Genomic DNA, 24,672 nt, shown 5'->3' on the forward strand with positions numbered 1-24,672 from the left:
AGCCATTTGAGGAGAGCTGAGCTCCAGAGAGGGGGAGCATGAGCTGTCGCTCCTCCTCCTGTAAGCTGTTTTAATGCGTACACCAACCCCACCCCTAACCCTACCCCCAGTGACATCACTCGTAGAAGAAGTGCAAAAAAGGTGGAGCTCAAGCTTAAGCTCCCCCTCTCTGGAGCTCACCTCTCCTCAAATGGCTCTGCAGTGAGCACCACTTGAAAAAAGTTGACGCCACCCCCAACTGTCAGTGTGTAATTCGCACACCGACGATATCGATGGTGAAACGATTGTGAATCCTCTCAATGCAGAATAACCTTGTAAATGTATATTAATTTAAGAGATAAAATTATTATTATTATTATTATTATTATTATTATTATTATTGAAAGAAATGAGCGCTGCAGCTCTCAGAGTGTCCATTGGATGTCGCTGTTTCTCCGCTTCACACTGAACTCTTTCAATCACTTCCTGTGCTGCACATTCCCATAACAACAACTCCAGCAGCAATGAAACTTGTGGACTTTCACTTCTCCAGCTCACGGAGACACTTTAGCGGCACAGAAATCCACACAAACCAGTGATTTATCACGGAGAGAGGCTAATGTCACCGCTGCTGCTTACAAACTTACAAACACTGGACTTTTATTGTAAGTTCTGCTTTTGAGGCTAGCCGTCATGCTAGTTAGCCTTCGACTGACAACAGGATGAACTCAAATTACACCTTAAATTAGCTAGCTTTTATTTAAGGCAGGTAAATAAGAGTCTCCAAGCTTCAGTTTGGCGATGTGGAGGTCACATACTTGTGAATGACCGCGTTTAATAGCTTTGTATGTGTGTAATATTGATAGTTTATTATTAGCTCGCGCTAACTCCAGTAGTAACAGTTGTTTGGACATGGTTTTTGGGGATATTTGTGATGAAGGGAGTCTGGCCGGGTGTTTACGAGTGATTTGAGGAACTCTTTGTTCACGGGAGGAAGATGAGGAAGAGGAAGATGATGGCGATGAAGATCAGCTAAACAGGGAACTGCTGATTATAAGGACACACAATCAGGACAAAAATGCCCAGGAGAAAACAGTCCAATCCTCAGCCTGTCAAGTGTAAGTTTTCAATTGATTTCACTTCTATTAACAGTTTAATGTTGTCTTTAACTCCATCGAGGTTTTTAAACTCCTCTTAAAAGCCTGTACATACTTTATAATATTGAAAATTATCTTCATATCTTTATTGATATTTAGAAAGTAGTTCAATCCTCAGTCTGTCAGTCGTGTAAGGTTACATTCACATCTCATTTAATTTCACTTCTATTAACAGTTATAATGTTGTCTTTAACTTCACTTTTAGTTTAATTTACTGTGGGATAAAGCTTGTGACATGCTCCTTATAATGTTTACCATGGTACTATGAATATTCTCTCTGAAATAACATGTAGCTATGACTTGAAAACCACATTAGCACTATTTATTTGACTGTGATAGTCATTAACTGCTAAAATGATTTCAGTATTCAGCAAATAATAATTCTCTGGAATTATATTATTAAGCAGAGAGCTGAATGTGTGAATATAAAACCAACTTTACCTCAATGATTGTGTTTATTTCTTTTAATAATAATCAACAAGAGCACTCAAACGGAGTGTTATTCTCTTATTTCAATCTATCATTACCTGAGTTTTTTTATAACTCCTATTAAAAGCCTGCACATACTTTTTAATATTGAAAATGATCTCCATATCTTTATTAATGTTTAGAAAGTAGTTCAATCCTCAGTCTGTCAGTCAAGTGTAAGGTTACACTCACATCTCATTTGATTTCACTTTTATTAACAGGTTTAATGTTGTCTTTAACTTCATTTTAGTTTATTTACTGTGGGATAAAGCTTGTGACATGCTCCCTATAATGTTTACCATGTTACTATGAATATTCTCTCTGAAATCACATGTAGCTATGCCTTAAAAAAACATTAGCACTATTTTTTGACTGTGATAGTCATTGGCTGCTAATATGATTTCAATATTCAGCAAATAATAATTCTCTGAAATTATATTAAGAAGAAAGTCTGAATGTGTGAATATAAAACAGACTTTGTGTCAATGATTGTGTTTATTTCTTTTAATAACAGTCAACAGGAGCATACAAACGAAGTGTTATTCTCGTATTTCAACCTATCATTATCTGAGGTTTTTAAAACTCCTCTTAAAAGCTTGTACATATTTTCTAATATTATAAGTCATCTCCAAACCTTTATTAATATTTAGAAAGTAGTTCAATCCACAGTCTGTCAGTCAAGTGTAAGTTTACATTCACATCTCATTTGATTTAACTTTTATTAACAGGTTTAATGTTGTCTTTAACTTAATTTTAGTTTACTTACTGTGGGATAAAGCTTGTGACATGCTCCCTATATTGTTTACCATGGTACTATAAATATTCGCTCTGAAATCACATATAACTATGACTTGAAAACAACATTAGCACTGTTTATTTGACTGTGATATTCATTGGTTGTTAATATGATTTCAATATTCAGCAAATAATACTTCTCTGGAATTATATATTAAGAAGAAAGTCTGAATGCGTGAATGTAAAACCGACTTTGTGTCAATGATTGTGTTTATTTCTTTTAATAATAATCAACAAGAGCGTACAAACTGAGTGTTATTCTCGTATTTCAACCTATCATTATCTGAGGTTTTAAAACTCCTCTAAAATGCTTCTACATATTTTCTATTATAAGTCATCCCTGTATCTTTATTAATATGTAGGAAGTAGTTCAATTCTCAGCCTGTCAATCAATTTTTAAGGTTACATTCACATCTCACTTGATTTCATTTCTATTAAGTGTTATAATGTTGTCTTTAACTTCATTTTAGTTTAATTTACTCTGGGATAAAGCTTGTGCCATGCTCTTTTCATTGTTTACCATGTTACTATAAATATCCGCTCTGAATTCACATGTAACTATGACTTGAAAACCACAATAGCACTATTAATTTGACTGTCATAGTCATTAACTGCTAAAATGATTTCAGTATTTAGCAAATAATACTTCTCTGGAATTATATTATTAAGCAGAGAGCTGAATGTGTGAATATAAAACCAACTTTACCTCAATGTTTGTGTTTATTTCTTTTGGCAATACCCAACAACAGCATAAAAAGAGGGTGTTATTCTCATATTTCAATCTATCATTACCTGAGGTTTTTAAAACTCCTCTTAAAAGCTTGTACATATTTTCTAATATTATAAGTAATCTCCGAATCTTTATTAATATTTAGAAAGTAGTTCCATGCACAGTCTGTCAGTCAAGTGTAAGGTTACATTCACATCTCATTTGATTTCACTTTTATTGACAGGTTTATTGTTGTCTTTAACTTCATTTTAGTTTATTTACTGTGGGATAAAGCTTGTGACATGTCCCCTAACATTATATTGTTTACCACGGTAATGAATATTTGCTCTGAAATAACATGTAGCTATGCCTTGAAACAACATTAGCACTATTTTTTTACTATGATAGTCATTGGCTGCTAATATGATTTCAGTATTCAGCAAATAATACTTCTCTGGAATTATATTATAAAGGAGAGAGCTGAATGTGTGAATATAAAACCAACTTTACCTCAATGATTGTGTTTATTTCTTTTAATAATAATCAACAAGAGCACTCAAACAAAGTGTTATTCTCTTATTTCAATCTATCATTACCTGAGGTTTTTATAACTCCTATTAAAAGCCTGCACATACTTTTTAATATTGAAAATGATCTCCATATCTTTATTAATATTTAGAAAGTAGTTAAATTTTCAGTCTGTCAGTCAAGTGTAAGTTTACATTCACATCTCATTTGATTTCACTTTTATTAATAGGTTTAATGTTGTCTTTAACTTCATTTTAGTTTATTTACTGTGGGATAAAGCTTGTGACATGCTCCCTATATTGTTTACCATGGTACTATGAATATTCTCTCTGAAATCACATGTAGCTATGACTTAAAACAACATTAGCACTATCTTTTGACTGTGATAGTCATTGGCTGCTAATATGATTTCAATATTCAGCAAATAATAATTCTCTGGAATTATAAAGGAGAAGGCTGAATGTGTGAATATAAAACCGACTTTACCTCAATGATTGTGTTTATTTTTTTTAATAATAATCAACAAGAGCATTCAAACGGAGTGTTATTCTCAGAATTCAATATATAATTGTCTGAGGTTTTCAAAACTCCTGTTAAAGGCTTGTACATATTTTCTGGTATTGAGAATCATTTCCATATCTTTATTAATTATAATTAGAAAATAGTTCAATCCTCAGGCTGTCAGTCAAGCGTAAGTTTACATTCACATCTCACTTGATTTCATTTCAATTAACAGGTTAAATGTTGTCTTTAACTTCATTTTAGTTTAATTTGCTGTGGAGAAAAAGCATGATTGTGTTCATTTTTTTTTCAATAATCATTAAGAGCGTACAAATGGAGTGAAATTCTTAAAGTTCAATCTTTCTCTCATTATCTAATGGTATTGAGGTAAATTTAGTTTTATATTGCGGACATTTGTTCAGTGATAACTTGTGACATGCTTCCTATATTGTTTACTATGGTACTTTGAATATTCGGTCTGAAATCATATGCAAGTATGACTTCAAAACAACATTAGCACTACTTTGACTGTAAACACTGATGTACTTTTAGTCATTGGCTGATAATATGATTTCACGAGGGATGAGCAACATGGTCAAATTAATCATATTGCAATTTTATGAAAGAATATTGCGATTGCGATTTTGGCAACTGTTTTTGCTTTTTCAAACACGCTACATACGTACATTTTAAATGTATTCAGTGCACAAGTAGTGCATAATAAAACATTTGACAATGAAGAAACATAGTAAGTTTAATAAACAAAACTGTAGTAAAATTGTCTTTAAAACAGACAACATAAAATAAATGAAAATAAATATAATATAAATATAAATATAAAATAAATAAAATAAATCTTCACAAAGTCCCCATGATGCTAAAGAACTTTTAGATGTATTTTCTCCAGTGTGATCTTCTGAGAAGAATGCTGTTTGCCAACATCGACTTTTCATTTCAAAGTTGTCATTAATATAGTGGACTGTTACACTCATGTACAGCTCCATTGTTCTGCTGGACCACATATCTGTGGTCGTGGCAAAGAAATCAGTAAACCTGCTTGAGCTTGTGTTCAACGCCCGCCTTACATTTCTCATACATTTCGGTAATAGCAAATCGTGTGAAATGAGTGCAAGAAGGCAGCCGGCATCTTTTGTCAAGTGTTTGTATTAGTCTTTGGAAGCAGTCTTTACTGACGATGTGCGCAGGCATCATATCTTTGCATATGTGATTGCGTCTGTTGTGCCGTTTTGACCGTTTCTCATAAGACATGGGACTTGCAAATGCTTGAATAATGGATACTTCAGTTCTTCAGTCTGTTTGGGCTGGCTTTGATGTGTGCTTTTGTTTGTTGGGATGGACTTTGTTGACATGCATTGATCATGCAATTTTTTTTTATGATGCTGTTTTTTCCCGGACTTGTCCTCTATTTGGGACCTCAAAATGAATTCAGCCAAGATTTCTAAATCGCCTAGCATTTCTCGGATTCTGCTTTCGTTTTCTTTAGCGGAGTGCACATGAGTTAGCAGTTCTGTCTCTATTTACATCGTCTACTTTTCCCTTGTGGGCAGTAGGGTGAAGTCCGTGCAATATATTATGCATATAAAATGAGTTTTGAAAAATAAAATTATTCTTAAAAGTCACATTATTTTATGTGCTGTGGAGAAAAGGTGTTGTTCAATCCATCTACTGCAAGTATATTTGTTACAGATAATATATGCAATATATATTATTATAAATTTAATAAGGTTTGGGAACATTAATACACCCATAATCTTCTTATAATACAAATACAGATTAAATAGATCTGATCATGTAAATGTTTGCACTAACCATACTGCACATTTTTATTAATTTAACAAAAACTTATATCTGCTCCCCTGTGTGTGAAAGATATTTGTCAGCTTGAAACTGGATCAAAAATTCATCAAGAAGCTGTGTGTGAAATTGAAACTTTAGACACCTTAGACAACCTTTAGCAGTTGGTCAATTAACAATATATATTTTTTTCTTATGTTCCTGCTCTCAGCTGTTTCTACTATTTGCTAATGGTAAAAAAATAAATAACTGAAGTGACCTTTAATTAGTAATTTGCACTTTAAAAAATATGTTTTTGTTAATTCAATTAAGATAATTTTCAAGGTCGGCAACACTGCTTAAAATATTCTGAGAATGCCTTTAAAAAGCCTTAAAAAGGTATTGAAATTACCTTTAAGATTCCTGCATATAACTGTGCTGAAATAAAGCAAACATTTTTTCCAGAAGAAAAAATATGATAGGAAATACTGTCAAAAATTCCTTGCTCTGTTAAACACCATTTGGGAAATATTGAAATGCTATTTTTTTATTTGTTTTGTTGTCCTTTCCTTTTGCTGTCTCTGTTAAGACAACCATGCATGTTTTTTTTAGTCAGTCTTAAGCTTTTCTTTAAGTTTTAAAGGAAAAACTTTTGACTAAATGATCAAGCAGAAGCTGTAGTTTTGTATTGAGTTATGTGTTTGTAAGCTCAGTTCTATCTCAGTGAACACAGATTGACTTCCTCCTCTTCTGTCGTCATTATTTCCTCACTGTGCTTCCTCTGGACAGTCTCTTGTTCCTGCTGTGGGTTCGGGTCGCCTCATCCCTGACCCGCTCCCTGCCTTTATCTGCCGCCTCCTCCTCCTATTCCTTCCTCCTCCATTCATTCCGATCATAACCTTTATGTCAGCTTCCAGAGCTCATGTAGCTGTTAGGGCTGCATGAAATTGGAAAAAAAAAATTGACATTGCAATGTTTTGTTTTTCTGCGATATATACAGTACTCAACATAAATGAGCCCACCGCATTTTGAAAATGAATATTTTTATCCATTTCTTGGTGAATATCGGTCACATATATTGGTGCATTTAAATATATATTGGTGCATTTTAATAAATATTTAAATTTATATTGGTGCAAGAAAACTTTTTTTTTATTTATTAAACGGACATATTTATTAAAATAATATTGTAGTCACTGAACGTCTTTAGAAATAAAAGAAGATAATGCATTTAAATTATAGGTGGGCATAGATAATTTTTTTTTCTGAATTAATCTAGATTAAAATGGCTCATTTGAATTCTGTCGAGGCATTCAGAATATGTGTGCTACCCAAATAGTAAGTCTTTGAGAACAGGTTTCTCAAGCCAGGTGGCGCATTAGAACGGGGACTTATCTCCTGTTTCCAAAATGCATCACAATCTGCTTGAGAAACTGTTCTACTAGGATAATTGATGATGAAAATAAATGATGTTCGATAAGATGTACTTTTGTTTTTTTACTGTTAAACTGTAGGCCTACATAAGCTCCAAACACGGATTTTTAAATTTTTATTTATTTATTTTGATCATTTTAATCCGACTAAAGTCATAACTGAAGTAAACAGAAATGGAATAAAGACATGTGGAGTATTCAGATATTAGTGGCATTATTAAAGTAAACATCAGATTCAAACAATTACTGCCATGGAGGACTTTTCACCATATTTTCTAACAAGATCCACACGCGCAACTGTCCTTAAAGGACTGAACCAACTGTGCCGCAAGCCTGCGTTTGAGTGAAGGTCCCGGCCGTTAGATCGCCCCCTGGGGGCTGGCTGCAGTACAAGTCATAAAGCCCGCCTCCTCCGTGTTAATGAAGGAGACTTGAGCCCAAATAAAAAAATTAATTACACTTGCAATAAAATGTCCCGAAAGATGGTTCTGGTGGATTAAGGCACTGGTTATTGTGCTGAAATAGGTGCAGATCTTCATTTTTGTAAACAGTTTGTTTTTAGCTGTAATTTAATGCTGGGCGTGTCATCGTGATTGACAGCTGTGATTGACAGTTTCTCAAAGCAGCGCGTCTGAGCTTCGGCAGAAGACTGAAGTGTTATTATTCGATTTCTGTGTTATTTTACCATGACAAAATGAGTTCAGCAGTAAACTACAGTTTTTGACATACATGATCTGGTGGAACACTGTTTATTCGCTAAGGTCAGGGCTTTTTTCGGGCTTTATTAGTTTGCTGATACACGCCTAACCACCCAGATAGCAAAATACACTCGGGCCAGTTCCAGCTAGATTCTCGCCTGCCGGAGACTTACCCCTCAGAGCTCAGACTGACTACCTCTGCTGGACCCACTCCGGATGCCTGGACTCACTGCCCGATTCCAGCCCGAGTCAATCGAGCCAGATGCGGCGGCCGAGCGAGCCGGCGCTGCCGCATGCGAGCCGAAATCAGCCCGCGACGCCGCGAGTAGGTTATGTGCTGCGGTCCGGAGCTGGCGCGATTGAATATATAAAACCCTCATATTTGTTAACGTTATTACATCCATTTGTGTTGATATGAAAGCAAACGCATGCTAAGAAGTTTGGGGGCCGTTGTTGATTTTACATAAAGCGTTTGGTTGGAAGCTCGACTCCGCTCATTTTCGCGGCTCCTCCTCTGGCTCCATCAGACAATCCTTCTGCACATGTAAAGGCTCCAATTTCAGCAGTCTTTTGCGACAGTTTGTGCCCGTCAAGCAGGCGTTTTGCCCTCAAGGCGTTCAATGGGAAAAAGGGCTGTCGCGTCGTCCATATTTTTTACAGTCATTGGACTGAACACACACACACTCATCGCAAAATTCTGAATTTTTTTCTTTACATTTGGCGTGCGTTACAAAATTCCATAACACTCTCGCCAGTCCTTACTCCTTATTTGCGTCTAATACCCCAGTTGTTCACGGCACCTTGAATGAAATGGTCATGAGTAAAAGTGAAACTGGCAAACTGCAGTTAAAGTCAGGCATCCTGCTGATTTGATTCAGAAAAGCACTTTTTTGTCAGACGGCTCACCGGTCTGGTATACATCCGCGCTAAAATATCAAGGTGAAAGTCACCAAAGCTTGCGTAGAAGAGACCCAGCTCCCAACCCAACTTTGAGAATAGATTAACAGCAACAATTTTTTTTTTTTCGCGCGATAAGTCTCACATTAACACAGCACGTTTACACCGATAACGACCCACCACTAATTTAAATTCTAGCAAAATATTAAAAAGAATTACAAACTACAAAATGTCAATAAAAAATTGTTTCTCTTTTGTACTCACCGAGAGTACAAATGATGAAAAGACAATGCAGGAAAGCTGAGCGTATGTGGAGAAAAACGAAACTAGTAGTCCATTATAATATCTATAAAGACAGTCTTCATGCTTTTAATATGGAACTAAACACTGCTAGACAGACTTTCTTTTCAAGCCTTATAAACAGCAACTTAAATAATGCTCGCACACTCTTTGCAACAGTAGAGAGACTCACAAACCCCCCTAGTCGGATTCCAAGTGAGCTCCTCTCTGAAAGCAAATGTAATGAGTTTGCTCATTTCTTTACTGATAAGATCAATAATATCAGAAAGGCAATCAGCTCATCCAATCAGCCAAATTGTGTCAAAGTCAAACTGGCTCAACCACAACTTAAGAAATCAGACATTATGTCTGATTTCATGGCAATTAACGGTAAAATCTTAGAAGAGATTGTGCAAATTATGAAAACATCAACCTGCAGTCTTGAAACGCTCCCCACATCATTCTTCAAAACGGTGTTTACCTGTTTAGAAATGGATCTTCTAAAAGTGGTAAATGCTTCACTTCTCTCAGGGATTTTTCCAAACTCACTTAAAACTGCAGTTGTTAAACCCCTCTTGAAGAAGAGCAACCTGGATAACACCCTATTGAGCAATTACAGGCCAATCTCAAATCTCCCTTTCATTGGCAAAATCATTGAAAAAGTTGTTTTTAACCAGGTCAACAAGTTCTTAAACTTCTGGGGGTGTTTAGACAATTTTCAATCTGGTTTCAGAGCACATCACAGTACAGAGAGCGCTCTTATAAAGATAATCAATGATATACGCCTAAATACAGATTCAGGTAAAATAACAGTGCTGATATTGCTCGATCTCAGTGCTGCATTTGACTCTGTCGATCACAGCATACTTCCGGATAGGCTGGAAAACTGGGTTGTGCTGTCTGGGACAGTCCTCAAATGGTTCAGATCTTACCTTGAAGGGAGAGGTTACTATGTCAGTATAGGTGATCATAGGTCGAGGTGGACACCCATGACGTGTGGAGTCCCACAAGGCTCGATTCTGGCACCTCTCCTGTTCAACCTGTACATGCTCCCTCTGAGCCAAATAATAAGAAAGAACAAAATCTCCTACCACAGCTATGCTGATGTCACTCAGATCTACCTAGCCTTTCTGCGTAATGACTACAGCCCTATTGACACCCTCTACCAGTGCATTGATGAAATTAACAATTGGATGTGCCAATTTTCTTCAGTTAAACAAAGAGAAAACTGAAGTCATTGCATTTGGGAACAAAGATGAGGTTCTCAAGGTAAATGCGTACCTTGGCTCTAAAGGTCAAACGACAAAAAATAAGGTCAAGAATCTTGGTGTGACTCTTGAGTCAGATCTGAGTTTCAACAGTCAAGTCAAAGCAGTCAGTAAATCAGCATACTATCATCTCAAAAACATAGCAAGAATCAGATGCTTTGTTTCCAGTGAAGATTTAGAAAAACTTGTTCATGCTTTTATCAGCAGCAGGGTGGATTACTGTAATGGACTCCTCGCTGGCCTTCCCAAAAAGACAGTCAGACAGTTACAGCTTATCCAGAATGCTGCAGCTAGAATTTTGACCAGAAGCAGGAAATCAGAGCACATAACACCTGTCCTCAAGTCTTTACACTGGCTGCCAGTTACATTCACAATAGACTTTAAAGTATTATTACTGGTCTATAAATCACTAAATGGCCTAGGAGCTCAATACATTACAGATATGCTCACTGAATACAAACACAACAGATCACTCAGATCTTTAGGATCATATAAACTAGAAATTCCAAGGGTTCAGTCAAAGCAGGGTGAATCTGCCTTCAGCCACTATGCCCCTCGCTGCTGGAATCAGCTTCCAGAAATGATTAGATGTGCTCCAACATTAGGCACATTCAAATCAAGACTGAAAACACATCTGTTTAGCTGTGCCTTTACTGAATGAGCACTGTGCTACGTCCGACAGATCGCTCTATTATGTTTTTCATTTTCTTTTTCATTCTTTTATAGCCTATTTTAACACATTTTAAATTGTTTTTATCTTTTTTTTTTAAAATAATTTTTATTGTCTGCATTTTATGTTCCTAAACTTGTCTTTTTTATTCCTGTTTATGTAAAGCACTTTGAAATGCCACTGTGTATGAAATGTGCTATATAAATAAACTTGCCTTGCCTTGCATTTTGCTCCTTTTCAATGTTTTATTTATATTTTCTATAACATATAAATTTGAGTGTACTAACATAAATTATTTTGTCAGATTAGCTCCAGATTTGGCTCTAGTACTGACTAATCCAATGTATATGCACAAATATAATATTGTGAAGCTTGCTATAGAAAACATGAATTTGATAACGAGTAAAACATCAGCACCAGAGACTTTAAGGTCCTCACTTCAAAACTTGAAAATGTGGCCTTTTTATAGACATTTTCAATGTGGGGACGACATTGGCCCATGAACGTTTCCTGCTTGTTATCAAACTATTTCAGAACTGTAACAAGAGGCAATTCAATCATAACTTAATGTTAAAACAGCTATCATAACATTATTTATCAACATATGGCTCATTTTACATTCTTAAAAGCTATAGAAATTAAAAATGTAAAACAGTAAATATGAGTTGTTCCAGCATTGTGAATAAACTGTATTGTACAAGCTGTGATCTGCTGTTTGTTTGCAGTGGGAGCTGAAGATGGAGTGGCTGCTGGTAATAAGGAAAGCCTGGTGCTGGAGAGCGACTTCCTCCTCGGACAGGAACTGGGCTTTGGAGAAAATGACTACAGAATTGTTGGCTTTGAAAGGGATTCGGGTCAGTGACGGAATATGAATTACTTTTAGACGACTTCAAGTTTTAAGCATTTTTTTTCTTTACTGTTCCAAACCTGTGCCAATGGTACAAGTCTAAGTGTAAAAGTAATGTTATTAAATTTTTTAATTAATTAATTAGCTTCAAAATTTCCTTCAAATATTACATTATGTAATATTTTATTATATTATATTATTGTGCAATATTATTATTCACTGGAGTATTATAAAATTAGTTGTAATAATAATTTTATTATTATTAATTATAAAAAAAATTTTTTACTGTCGTTGTCACAGATCCAAAATGCCAACCAGGCCCTCATCGATGTAATAATTCATCCAGCATTATTTGCTACTATTCCATACTAGGCATTAACTCTTATTGTAGTGTTTTTTTTTTTTTTTGGTAAATTATTGATTATTAAATAAATTATTGGTAATTTTATGTAAAGGTAAAAATATAATAATAAATAATATTCATGTTATATTATATAATTGTTTTATTTATTACATCATTTTGTTGTTGTTTTCACTGACCCAAAAAGCCACCCTTAAGGCCTTTATTCGGTAATATAATAATATTTCTTATTGTTATTATTATTTATATTTTTAAAATATCATTATAATAATTTATTTTTATTATATTATCAATAATAAGTTGTAGTAATTTAATATTATTATTATTATTACATGGTTTCTGCTACATTCATTCTTCCGTGGCGGGCGCTGCACCAAAATTCATCCGGCCACGGCTACATTACAGCTTCTTATTCAAAATATTCGATCGTTTTTTAAGTAGCGGGTTAAAATCGAAAACGTATTAAACGGTAAGTGAATTATAACAGCGCAAACTTTTCTGTGACCATCAAGTTCTATACAGTATGAATGTGAAAAGTATAAATGGAATTCGGATGTACTACATTCGCCATTTTGACATAGTCACGTGACGTACCTGCGTAATTTGCGTCACTTTACTCCCATTCATGAATTCGCTCGCGGGGCATTATGGGATAGCGCAGCATGCATGGGATGCGCACTCCAGAATCTCGCCGGAAGTAGTAAGTCATCCGGGTACTTCTCGCATACTGTTTTTCGAATTCTATGAATTTGGACATACTACTCGGCTCACATACTGATTTTAGCGTACTATATAGTATGGAAGTATGCGTTTTCGGACGCAACCACACCGGTTTTTGACCGTAACATAAAGTAACGAGAGCAGTGTAATATAGATGAAGGAATTTTGTTGATTGGAAAATAATGACGTTTTTATTGCATCTGTTTTACCTACAGACTCTGACTTTTAATGCGAAAAAAAAGCTTGCTTAACCTATCAACAATAGCAGCAATTGGAAAGCCGCTACAATTATTATTAATAATAATAATAATAAATATTTTTCTGCTGTAAAAATGCCAAATCCAAAATGCCAACCAGTGCCTTAACTATGTAATAATTGACTCTAAATAATTTTGCTAAACTATTCCATACAAAGCATTTGCTATTATTGTAGAAGTTTTGTTATTTATTGGTAAATTATTAATTATTAAATTCAATTAATTATTGGTATGATTAGGTTAAATTTTATTTATATATATATATATATATATATATATATATATATATATATATATATATATATATATATATATATATATATATATATATATAATTTATGAATAATATACATTATATTCTTTTATCTTATATTTATTCGAAAATTATATTGCTTTACCCAAATAGACACTCTTAAAGCCTTTCTTTATTAATATAATAATATTATTTATTATTGTTGATATTATTCATATACTTGTTGATATAATTATAATAATTTATTTTTTATATATAATAATAATAATACTATAACAATTGCTATTTTAATTAGGTGTAGTACAAATAATAATAATGCAAAAAGTCTGCAGATTTATGCGGAACGATTATCATACCTAAAAACTTAATATATGAAATAAAAAATATATACATTTTAAACTTTGAATGTTTACTATGCAAATCCAATTAGACCCACTTATTTGGTCAACACAGCAAATCTCTCATATAATATATCTACTAGAAGACAGAAAATATTACTTCACAAACTGTATTGTAAATAAATCATGAATGCTTTACTGTATTATTTATCTATTATTTATACTCTATTATATCACAATAATATTAGAGAAATCAATTTAAAAACTGAATAAATATAACATAATATAAAGTTACACACATTTACACAAGTAAATACTCAATGATGGCTAAAATTGAGCGTAAATCTGCGGATTTTTGCGCATACAGATTCCGTGTGTCTGCAATTTATTTATTATTTATTTATCATTGATTGATTGATTGATTGATTTATATTTATATATTTTATATTTTTAAGCAGTAAAAAATAAATACATTTTTTTTAACTAATAATAATAATTTAAAAAAAAAATAAAAGTGTTTGGTTATCTTTATGTTATCTTAGTTTTATTCATATAAATACCCTTTTTTCTTTCTTTTTTCTTTCAATGCTATGATTGTGGTAGAGGAGGGGTAATGTACTGCTTTAAATTGCAAATGAAAAAGCTCAATAAATAAATATTAAATGCGAAAAAACAAAACAAATACTGCATAACCAATCATCTCTTGTGATGTCCTGTCAGACTCTGTGGCGGCTGATATGGGCATGCCGGTGTACGGTTTCAGTGATGAAGACTGCTCCAGCTACAACCGTCTCGGTATCGAGAGTGACTTCGAGGACCCTCGAGACACCGAGAGCGAGCGTGAAGAAATGGCTCCCGAAGCTGCGTTTGCACCATATCTGTCCTGCAGACAGTGCGGCCAGCTGCTGGGTGACCCTTTGAGTGGCCTCTACTGCCTTCAATGTGGAGAAACTGACCGGCAGGACCGATCCCTGGAACCCACTCATCCAGCAGACAACACACTAGAAAACCTAAACCACAGCAGATCTGATGGAAACACGTCTAAAACGTTCTCCTGCAAGCTGTGCAGTTTCAGCTCGCGCTACTCCAATCACTTGAAGCGGCACATGAAGACACACAACGGTGAGAAACCGTACCAGTGTCCGCACTGTGTGTACGCGTCGGCGCAGCTGGTGAATCTGCAGAGGCACGTGCGCACACACACCGGAGAGAAACCGTACAAATGCCAGTTCTGCACTTTCGCATGCAATTCTCTGGGAAACCTGAAGAGGCACCAGCGCATGCACACGCAGGAGAAAGAGCTCAGCTGCGCACACTGCGACTTCAGAGCCAGCAACAGCCACTCTCTAAAGAAACACACCAAGAGCCATAAGGAGGACAAAACTACTGCCTTAACGGAAGGTAACTGATGCATCTCATAGCATAGCAATTTCCTGTATTTCCTCATCGACCTGATTGTGGGATTGCTCAGATGGTATGTCAAACAGACATGGGTGCTCCTGCCAGTTTTACACTAGTTTTTCCTCCATTTCTTGGGTCCAAATAGACCAAAAAGATGCCCTTTTAACTTTGCCCCCAACCTCCCACTGGTCTGCAGATACCCACACTAGTGGATGCTGCTCTCTGATTGGCTGTAGGTAATCACCGATGTTGTTTTTAATCAGAACACATTACACATGGCATGATTTGAATCAGCTCCAAATATCTACCATGACAAAAATCTCACAGGTGTGGGCGACTCAACGCTGATTCTCTCAGATCACGTCTTTGATTGTTCATATTGTTTGATTGTCACGTTATGTGAACGAGCATCGATTTGCTGGTGATTTCAAGCACTTGTAGGAGATTTTTCAAAACCTGTTGGCGAGTCAAGATTGAGGCTAAAATCATGCAGTCTTCAAACTCGGCATTAATTTTGCTTAGATTAATATTTGCTGCTAGGAAAAATTCTATTCGTTCACTTCATCAAAACTGGTGGAACACTGATTTGTTTTGGATTATTTCTTTTGGAGTTTTACCGATATATAATTTAATTCTCTTGGTCAAATAGTGACATTGTAACAACCATACCAAACATTTTATTGGAAATTTTTTTTTTATATACATTTATTTGCTCAACTCTACACACAATACCCCATAATGACAATGTGAAACAAGATTATTTTTATTGCAAATGTATTCAAAATTAAAAAAAAAAACTGAAAAATCGCATGTACATCAGTATTCACAGCCTTTGGTAAATACTTTGTTGATGCACCTTTGGCAGCAATTACAGCCTTAAGTCTTTTTGAATATGATCCACAAGCTTGACACACCTGTCTTTGGGAATTTTTTTCCCATTCCTCTTTGCAATACCTCTCAAGCACTATCAGGTTGGATGGGATGCGGCAGTGTACAGCCATTTTCAGATCTCATTTTCAGATCCCTCCAGAGATGTTCAATAGGATGTAGGTCTGGGCTTTGGCTGGGCCACTTAAGGACATTCACCGATTCGTAAAGCCACTCCATTGATATTTTGGTGGTGTGCTTTGTGTCATTGTCCTGCTGGAAGATGTACCGTCGCCGCAGTCTGAGGTCAAGAGCACTCTAAAGCAGGTCTTCTTTCAGGATGTCTCTGAACATTGGTGCATTCATCTTTTCCTCTATCCTGACAAGTTTTTCAGTTTTTGCTGCTGAAAAACATCCCCACAGCATGATGCTGCCACCACCATGCTTCACTATAGAGAGGGTATTAGCCTGGTGATGAGCGGTGCCTGGTTTTCTCCAAACGCAACGCCTGGCATTCACTCCAAAGAGTTTAATTTTAGTCTCATCAGAGCAGAGAATTTTGTTTTTTTTGGTCTGAGAGTCTTTCAGTTGCCTTTTGGCAAATTCCAGGCGGGGAGTGTCTTCAGTATGTGCACTTTATCATACAGGCCTGATTGGTGGATTGCTGCACAGATGGTTGTTCTTCTGTAAGGTTCTCCTCTCTCCACACAATTACGCTGGAGCTCAGACAGAGTCATGGTGGTTCCAAACATCTTCCACTTATGGATGATGGAGGCCACTGTGCTCATTGGAACATTCAGAGCAGCCGACATTTTTCTCTAAAACTTCCCCAGCCTTGTGCCTCGAGACAATCCTGTCTCTGAGGTCTGCCGGCAATTCCTTTGTCTTCATGCTTGGTTTGTGTTTTGACATGCACTGTCAACCCTGGGACCTTATATAGACAGGTGTACGCCTTTTCAAATCATGTCTAATCAACTGAATTGACCACAGGTGAACTGGAAACAGAATGTACCTGAGCTCAATTTAGAGATTCTCAGCAAACGCTGTAAATACTTGCGCACGTGATTTTTCAGGTGTTTTATTTTTCATAAATTTTTAACTATTTCAAAAAACCTTTTTTTCACATTGACATTATGGGGTATTGTGTATAGAATGAAAAAAAATATTAAGGACTTTAATCCATTTTGGAATCAGACGTTAACAAAAAATGTGGAAAAAGTGAAGCGCTATGAATACTTTCCCTGACGCACTGTAGATAGATAGATAGATAGATAGATAGATAGATAGATATACAGATAGATAGATATACAGATAGATAGATATACAGATAGATAGATAGATAGATATACAGATAGATAGATATACAGATAGATAGATATACAGATAGATAGATATACAGATAGATAGATATACAGATAGATAGATAGATAGATATACAGATAGATAGATATACAGATAGATAGATAGATAGATAGATAGATAGATAGATAGATAGATAGATAGATAGATAGATAGATAGATAGATAGATAGATAGATAGATAGATAGATAGATAGATAGATAGATAGATAGATAGATATACAGATAGATAGATATACAGATAGATAGATATACAGATAGATAGATATACAGATAGATAGATAGATATACAGATAGATATACAGATAGATAGATATACAGATAGATAGATATACAGATAGATAGATATACAGATAGATAGATATACAGATATACAGATAGATAGATAGATAGATAGATAGATAGATAGATAGATAGATAGATAGATAGATAGATAGATAGATAGATAGATAGATAGATAGATAGATAGATAGATATACAGATAGATAGATAGATAGATAGATAGATAGATAGATAGATAGATAGATAGATAGATAGATAGATAGATAGATAGATAGATAGATATACAGATAGATAGATAGATATACAGATAGATGGATAGATAGATAGATAGACAGATAGATAGACAGATAGATAGATAGATAGATAGACAGATAGATAGATAGATAGATAGACAGATAGATAGATAGATAGATAGATGGATAGATAGATAGATAGATAGATAGATAGATAGATAGATAGATAGATAGATAGATAGATAGATAGATAGATAGATAGATAGATAGATAGATAGGTAGATTGATACGGTAGATAGATATACATACTTTTATATTTGCATGCATACACACAAACATATATAGACACACACATTTATTTATTTTTTGCTGTTGTAAATACCCACTGCTTGCATCTGATTCTTTACACATTTTGCACTTTATGCTGCAAACCAAAAGAGGAAGCACAGCACATTGTATAGGGAAGTAGAAGTGATGAAGTTCCTAAAACAGTATTCTCCATAAAGAGGAAGATTAATTGTGTGTGTGTGTGTGTGTGTGTGTTTCAGAATCTGTGGTGTCGGACCTCACTCTGCACATCAGCAGCGACCCAGACTTCCTCCAAAACTACGATCATCATCATAATCATCATCTTCCTTCCCATCTTCCTCCTCCAGCCCTGCTGCACAACGAGGGTTTGTCTGGAGAGTCTGACCCTCTGCCTGAGCTGCTGTTCCCCTTCAGCTGCCGCGTGTGTGGAGCCGTGCTGGACGACGAGGAGGCCACGGCGCCGCAGATCTGCAGCAAATGCACACTAGACATGCTCTCCAAAAGCTCCCCGGACAAAGACGATAAGCTGTTTCCCTGCACATCATGTCCGTTCGTCACGCAGTATCCCAACCACCTCGCTCGCCACATGAAGACGCACAGCGGAGAAAAGCCCTACAAGTGTCCGCAGTGCAGCTATGCGTCCGCGCACTTCGACAACCTTAAACGGCACCACCGCGTGCACACCGGCGAAAAGCCTTACAAGTGCCGTGTGTGCGATTACGCCTGCGGAAACCTGGCCAATCTGAAGCGGCACGAGCGCATCCATTCGGGCTCCAAGCCGTTCCAGTGCAGCGTGTGCAGTTACAGCTGCAACCAGAGCATGAACCTGAAGCGACACATGCTGCGGCACACCGGAGAAAAACCCTTTAAATGCCAGCACTGCGGGTACACCACCGGCCACTGGGACAACTACAAACGACACCAGAAGAAACACGGACACGCCGGCGGCGAAGGCTGGATTAAGATGCAGCTGCCCGAGAAAGAGGACGAGGAGGAGGAGGAGGGAGAGATGTAGGAGAGCTGAACGCAGATTTTGCATCGATCGTGAGATTTTCATATGCATTGCAATTCTTTAGTGAATCCATTTAGAGAATAATTTTTAGCAGCAGATGGTGCTCTAGGCTAGTTTTGAACATCAGAGGGCGCTTTAGGCTAGTTTTGAACAGTAGACGGCACTCTGGGCTAATTTTGAAATGCAGAGGGTGCTCTAGGCTAGTTTTAACCAGCAGAGGGCGCTCTAGGCTAGATTTGAACAACAGAGGGCACCCTAGGTTAGTTTTGAATAACAGACGGCGCTGTAGGCTAGTTTTGAACAGCAGATGGTGCTCTAGGATAGTTTTAACAGATGACTGTTCTAGACTAGTGTTTAACAGCAGATGGCCCTCTAGGCTAGTTTTTAACATGCAGACGTCACTCTAGGCTAGTTTTTAACAGCAGATGGCGCTCTAGGCTAGTTTTTAACATGCAGACGTCGCTCTAGGCTAGTTTTTACCAGCAGATGGCGATCTAGGCTAGTTTTTACCAGCAGACGGCGCTCTAGGCTAGGTTTGAACAGCAGATGGTGGTCTAGGCTAGTTTTGAACAGCAGACGGCGCTCTAGGCTAGTTTTTAACAGCAGACGGTGCTCTAGGCTAGTTTTTAACTGCAAACGTTGCTCTGTGCTAGTTTTTACCAGCAGACGGTGCCCTAGGCTAGTTTTAAACAACAGATGGTGTTCTAGGCTAGTTTTTTTGACAGCAGTCAGCGCTCTAGGCTAGTTTTTAACAACAGACAGAGCTCAAGGCTTGTTTTTATTAGCAGAGCAAATGGCACTCTAGGCTAGTTTTAAAAGTAGATGGCGCTCTAGGGTACTTTTGAACAGCAGAGGATGCTCTAGACTAGTTATTAAAAACTATCCTAGAGCGCCATCTACTGCAGTAAAAACTAGCCTAGAGCGCCATCTACTGCTCTAAAAATTAGACTAGAGCCCTGTCTCCTGTTGAAAAACTAGCATAGAGCGCCCTCTCCTGTTAAGAACTAGCCTAGAGCGCCATCTACTGTTTAAAAAACTAGCCTAGAGTGCTATCTTCTGTTAAAAATTTAACTCCGTATTGATTCAAAAGAGAATAGTAACGCATTTTGAACATCTCACAATCATTGCATAATGGATTTTCACTGCTCGTGATGTCTAGCTCCAGTGGCCTTAATATTATTATTATCATTATCATAGGAGTCCATTCATGATGATGGGGCTGTTTTTTGTCCATATGGAGATTGATTGTATTTTGTAGTTTAACTGTGTGAAGCAGCTGATTATAATCACAGAATCACAGTCCAAATGTCGTTCAAGAGCATCTTCTTAAACTGATCGAGCACATTTATGCAGCGCTGCAGGTGAATCTCACAAAAAATACATCCAAGTTATCTTTCACTTCAATATTTAAAGAAGAAGACAGGATTATTTGTTTGGTAGGGATATTAAGGGTTTCTTTTTACTTTGGGAATTGTGAATAATTTGGTATTTGGCTCATTTGCAGTAATTATTATATTTTATAAAGGTTAATTTAATTAGTATATATTTAAAGTCAGCGCAGCAAATACAGACGATTAAAAAGTGTAAACAAATATTTACAATAATAAGAATTATGTAGTTTTTTTGCATTAAAGTATACAAAATGTTGGCTTTACAGTAGATTTTTTCATAACACAATCATTTCTTTTTATTGCCATGCATTACTGTAATTTTATTTTATTTTATTGCTATATAATACGTTTTTTTTTCTTGTGATTTACAACTATTTTTTCCGTTATGATGAGATCATAGTAAGAAAGCATTTTTGCTTTACATTAATATTTGTTTTGCATTACAGTACTAATAATAAGCGTGAAGGCCACACAATCATTGCTTTCAATGCAACATATAAGACTTAATCTTCCTTCTTTTAAATTATTAATAAAATGTGTATGTTTTTTTGTGAGATTCAAAGCTGGTCTGTCGTGAGTTTAGCTGATTTGCTGACAGAAGGAGCAGCAGAGAGTCTCCTGAAGGTTGTTTTCCTCCATCTGATGAGGGTTTGCTGACACTGATGACGTCCGGTTGCTACTGTATGTACTCCTATATGCACACACACACTGAAAAAAATTATTCATTGGGTTTACTACATTTATTTAAGGTAAGTGCTTTGCTAACTATTTATATGGGCTGAATTGAAGCTAATCAAGTTGAACATTACTAGATTAAATTTGATTTGTTTACATTTATCCCATATAACCACTTACCTTAAAGGAATTTGTTAAATACAATGAATAATTTTTTTCAGTGCAGACAGTGATGTTGCCTTGCTCCTCCCTTTCTCCTCCCCATGTACTGTATCTGATCTCCTGGTGCCACTGCTCAATGCTGCACTGAACGGGGCTCTTTGGCCTCCTGCACACTCTTCAGTTTTACAGGGCATTACAGGGAAAAAAAATTGTCACATTCACACCCAAAATGAGCATTAAGGGAAAGTTTTGCATGAAGAATATGACGTTGTTTTTTTGCATGGTGGCTTTATCTGCAATTCTCATTACTTAAAATTATTTTTTTTTTAATGGGAAAATGTATTAACTTATTTGTGAAATAAATAGCAGTTATTTTTACTACAATATTAGGAATGTTTTTTTTTTAGACTACAATAGTTAGGTTTTTTTTTTTTTGCATTGCAATAATTTTCCACCCATTTTTTTGCTTTTAATTAGCATTAAATATAATGTTTAATAATAATATTTAAATATTTTTTTGGACAACAATGAGTGCAAAATCAATGGCTATTTAGTCCATCTTACATTACACAATAAGTTTATCACAATATTAAGAATGTTTATAGATTACAATAGTTATTTTTTTGCATTGCAATATTTTTTCCCCTCTTATTTGCATGTCATTAAAGCAGTCTAGCTTTTTATTACATTAAGAAGCATTATTAATTACAATTCTCATTAAGGCAATTTTTAAAATAAATTGGGGAATTTGTATTTATTTTGTAAACAAATAGCAGTGATTAATGTGGTATAAATTATACAATAAAAGTTTATCACAATATTAAGAATGTTTATAGATTTTAACAGTTTTGGGGGTAATGCATTACAAGTAAAGCAAGTTATGTAATAATATTACTTTTCGAAGTAACGAGTAAAAGTAACGAGAGGCCACTGCTCTGCACAGTTTAGTTCCAACCCTAATTAAACACACCTGCTCAAACTAATTGAGTTCCTTCAGGCTTGTTTGAAACCTACAGGTAAGCATGTTGAAACAGGGTTGGAACTAAACTGTGCAGGGCTTGGCCCTCCAGGAACTGGCTTTGACATCTGTGGAGTAGAGTAACGCATTACTTTTCAAAATTAACTTATAACATTTGAGTTACTTTTTAAAAATTGTAATGCGAGTTACTTTTTAGTTTAATTAATTCGCTGAATTAAAATGAACGTAGTCACGTTGAATCCGGCATGCAAGGAGAGAATGCAGGAACAGACAGAAAGGATGAGCCTTCCATTGAAATATTCTCTTTTTATTTGAACACATTGAGGAAAAGAGGATTATCTGAATGGACTGTGACTTCTTAATAAGACAAAAAGTGCAAAAGTAGCTAACACATTGCTTTAAACTTTCATTTATCTGTATACGGCATGCACAGCTCTGGGGTCGGGAAGTTCTCAGAAGATAAAATTATCCTACATTCATTTTTTATGCGTTTTTTTTTTTTTTTTTTAAGGTAAATGAAGGTTATTCAGTGCATTGTTAAATGCAGAGCTCCTCTATTTAAAAAAAGAAGAAAAATAAACCCCTGCAAGTCCAAACTTCAGGCCGGTCAGAAAAAATAACTGCAAACTAACTGTAGCAGCGTTCCATTGCCACTATTGTTGGTAGAGTGAGAGTCCGTAGGCAAAATGGATGCAAATAAAAACTTTCCTTCATCTATAATGCACACTTCTCTGTTACCTTAAGTTTTGTTACGTTATGGTCAAAAACTATGTTCTTCCTACCAACGGTCTCTTCCTCAATGCGGTGAAGCCACAGTTATGTACTCTCGTACTGACAGCTTGTAGCCAATCGCCAATATGCAATGTATGGCTCCTACAGTAAAATAATGCATGACTTGCCTTAAAAAGTAACACAACTAGTTACTTTTTGGGTAGTAAAATATTGTAATGCATTACTTTCTAAAGTAACTTTCCCCAACACTGGATTAAAATAGTTATGTTTTTTGCATTGCAATGTATTGTTTGCATTTTTTTTTATCACAATGAGTGCAAAAACATTGGTTACAATTCTCATTATTGTAATTTTATAAAATTGGGAATATTTTATTTATTTTGGATTTAAATATCAGTCATTAATGTACTATACATTATGCTTTATGTTTATTACAATCTTAAGAATGTTTATTGATTACAATAGTTAGTTTTTTATTTTGCTTTGCAATTACATTTCCCTCCTTTTTTGCATTTATTTAATAAAATCAAGCTTTTTTGGGATAAGAAGCGAGTACAAAACATTACTGATTACAATTCTCATTAATGTCATTTAAAACAAATTTAAAGATTAAATTTATTTGGGAAGAAAAAATTTTAGTCATTAATGCAAGTATATTTTATACTATCAATTTCCTTTGATTACAATCTTGAGAATCTATAGATTGCAGTAATTCAGTTGTTTTGCTTTGATTTACTGTTTTTGCACTGCATTGCACTAAAACATTTTTAAAAATATTATTAAGATTTGTTTTGTTCATAACAGTAAGTACAAAAACATTGGTTACAATTCTCATTACTCTGATTATTACATTGGAATAATAACATTTATTTGGGAAATAAATTGTAGTCATTAATGCAGTGTAATTTATGATAATCATTTACACTCAATACAATCTTAAGAATGTTTGTAAGTATATTTTAGGCATTACATCTTTACTTTTTTATGCATTCCACTAAAAAATCCAGCATTTTTGTTTATTTATTAAATATATATATATATATATATATATATATATATATATATATATATATATATATATATATATATATATATATATATATATATATATAAAATAAAAATATTATATTATAATAATATTAAAATTCTCGTTAATGTCACATTAAAAACTTGCAAACTATGTTAACTGTAAATATTACAGTAGTACCTATGGAACTATCCATTTGTTTATTACTATATTTCATCATTCATTCATTCATTTTCTTTTCGGCTTAGTCCCTTTAACCAACAACTTATAATATGACTTGGATAACCACCAA

The 24,672-nt window shown here is 35.1% G+C and overlaps 1 protein-coding gene across 1 annotated transcript; it reads left to right on the forward strand.

Annotated features, from left to right (window-relative positions):
* The first annotated feature begins 460 nt into the window (after positions 1–460).
* On the forward strand, positions 461–22,892 carry znf513b (zinc finger protein 513b). The gene is made up of 4 exons (XM_692314.10): positions 461–1,097; positions 11,902–12,030; positions 14,673–15,353; positions 18,642–22,892. The coding sequence occupies exons 1-4, from the start codon at positions 1,058–1,060 to the stop codon at positions 19,415–19,417; spliced, it is 1,626 nt and encodes a 541-aa protein (XP_697406.4). The 5' UTR covers positions 461–1,057; the 3' UTR covers positions 19,418–22,892.
* Positions 22,893–24,672: the final 1,780 nt, after the last annotated feature.

This window comes from Danio rerio, chromosome 17 (genome assembly GCF_049306965.1).
Source record: "Danio rerio strain Tuebingen ecotype United States chromosome 17, GRCz12tu, whole genome shotgun sequence".
Lineage (NCBI taxonomy): Eukaryota > Metazoa > Chordata > Actinopteri > Cypriniformes > Danionidae > Danio > Danio rerio.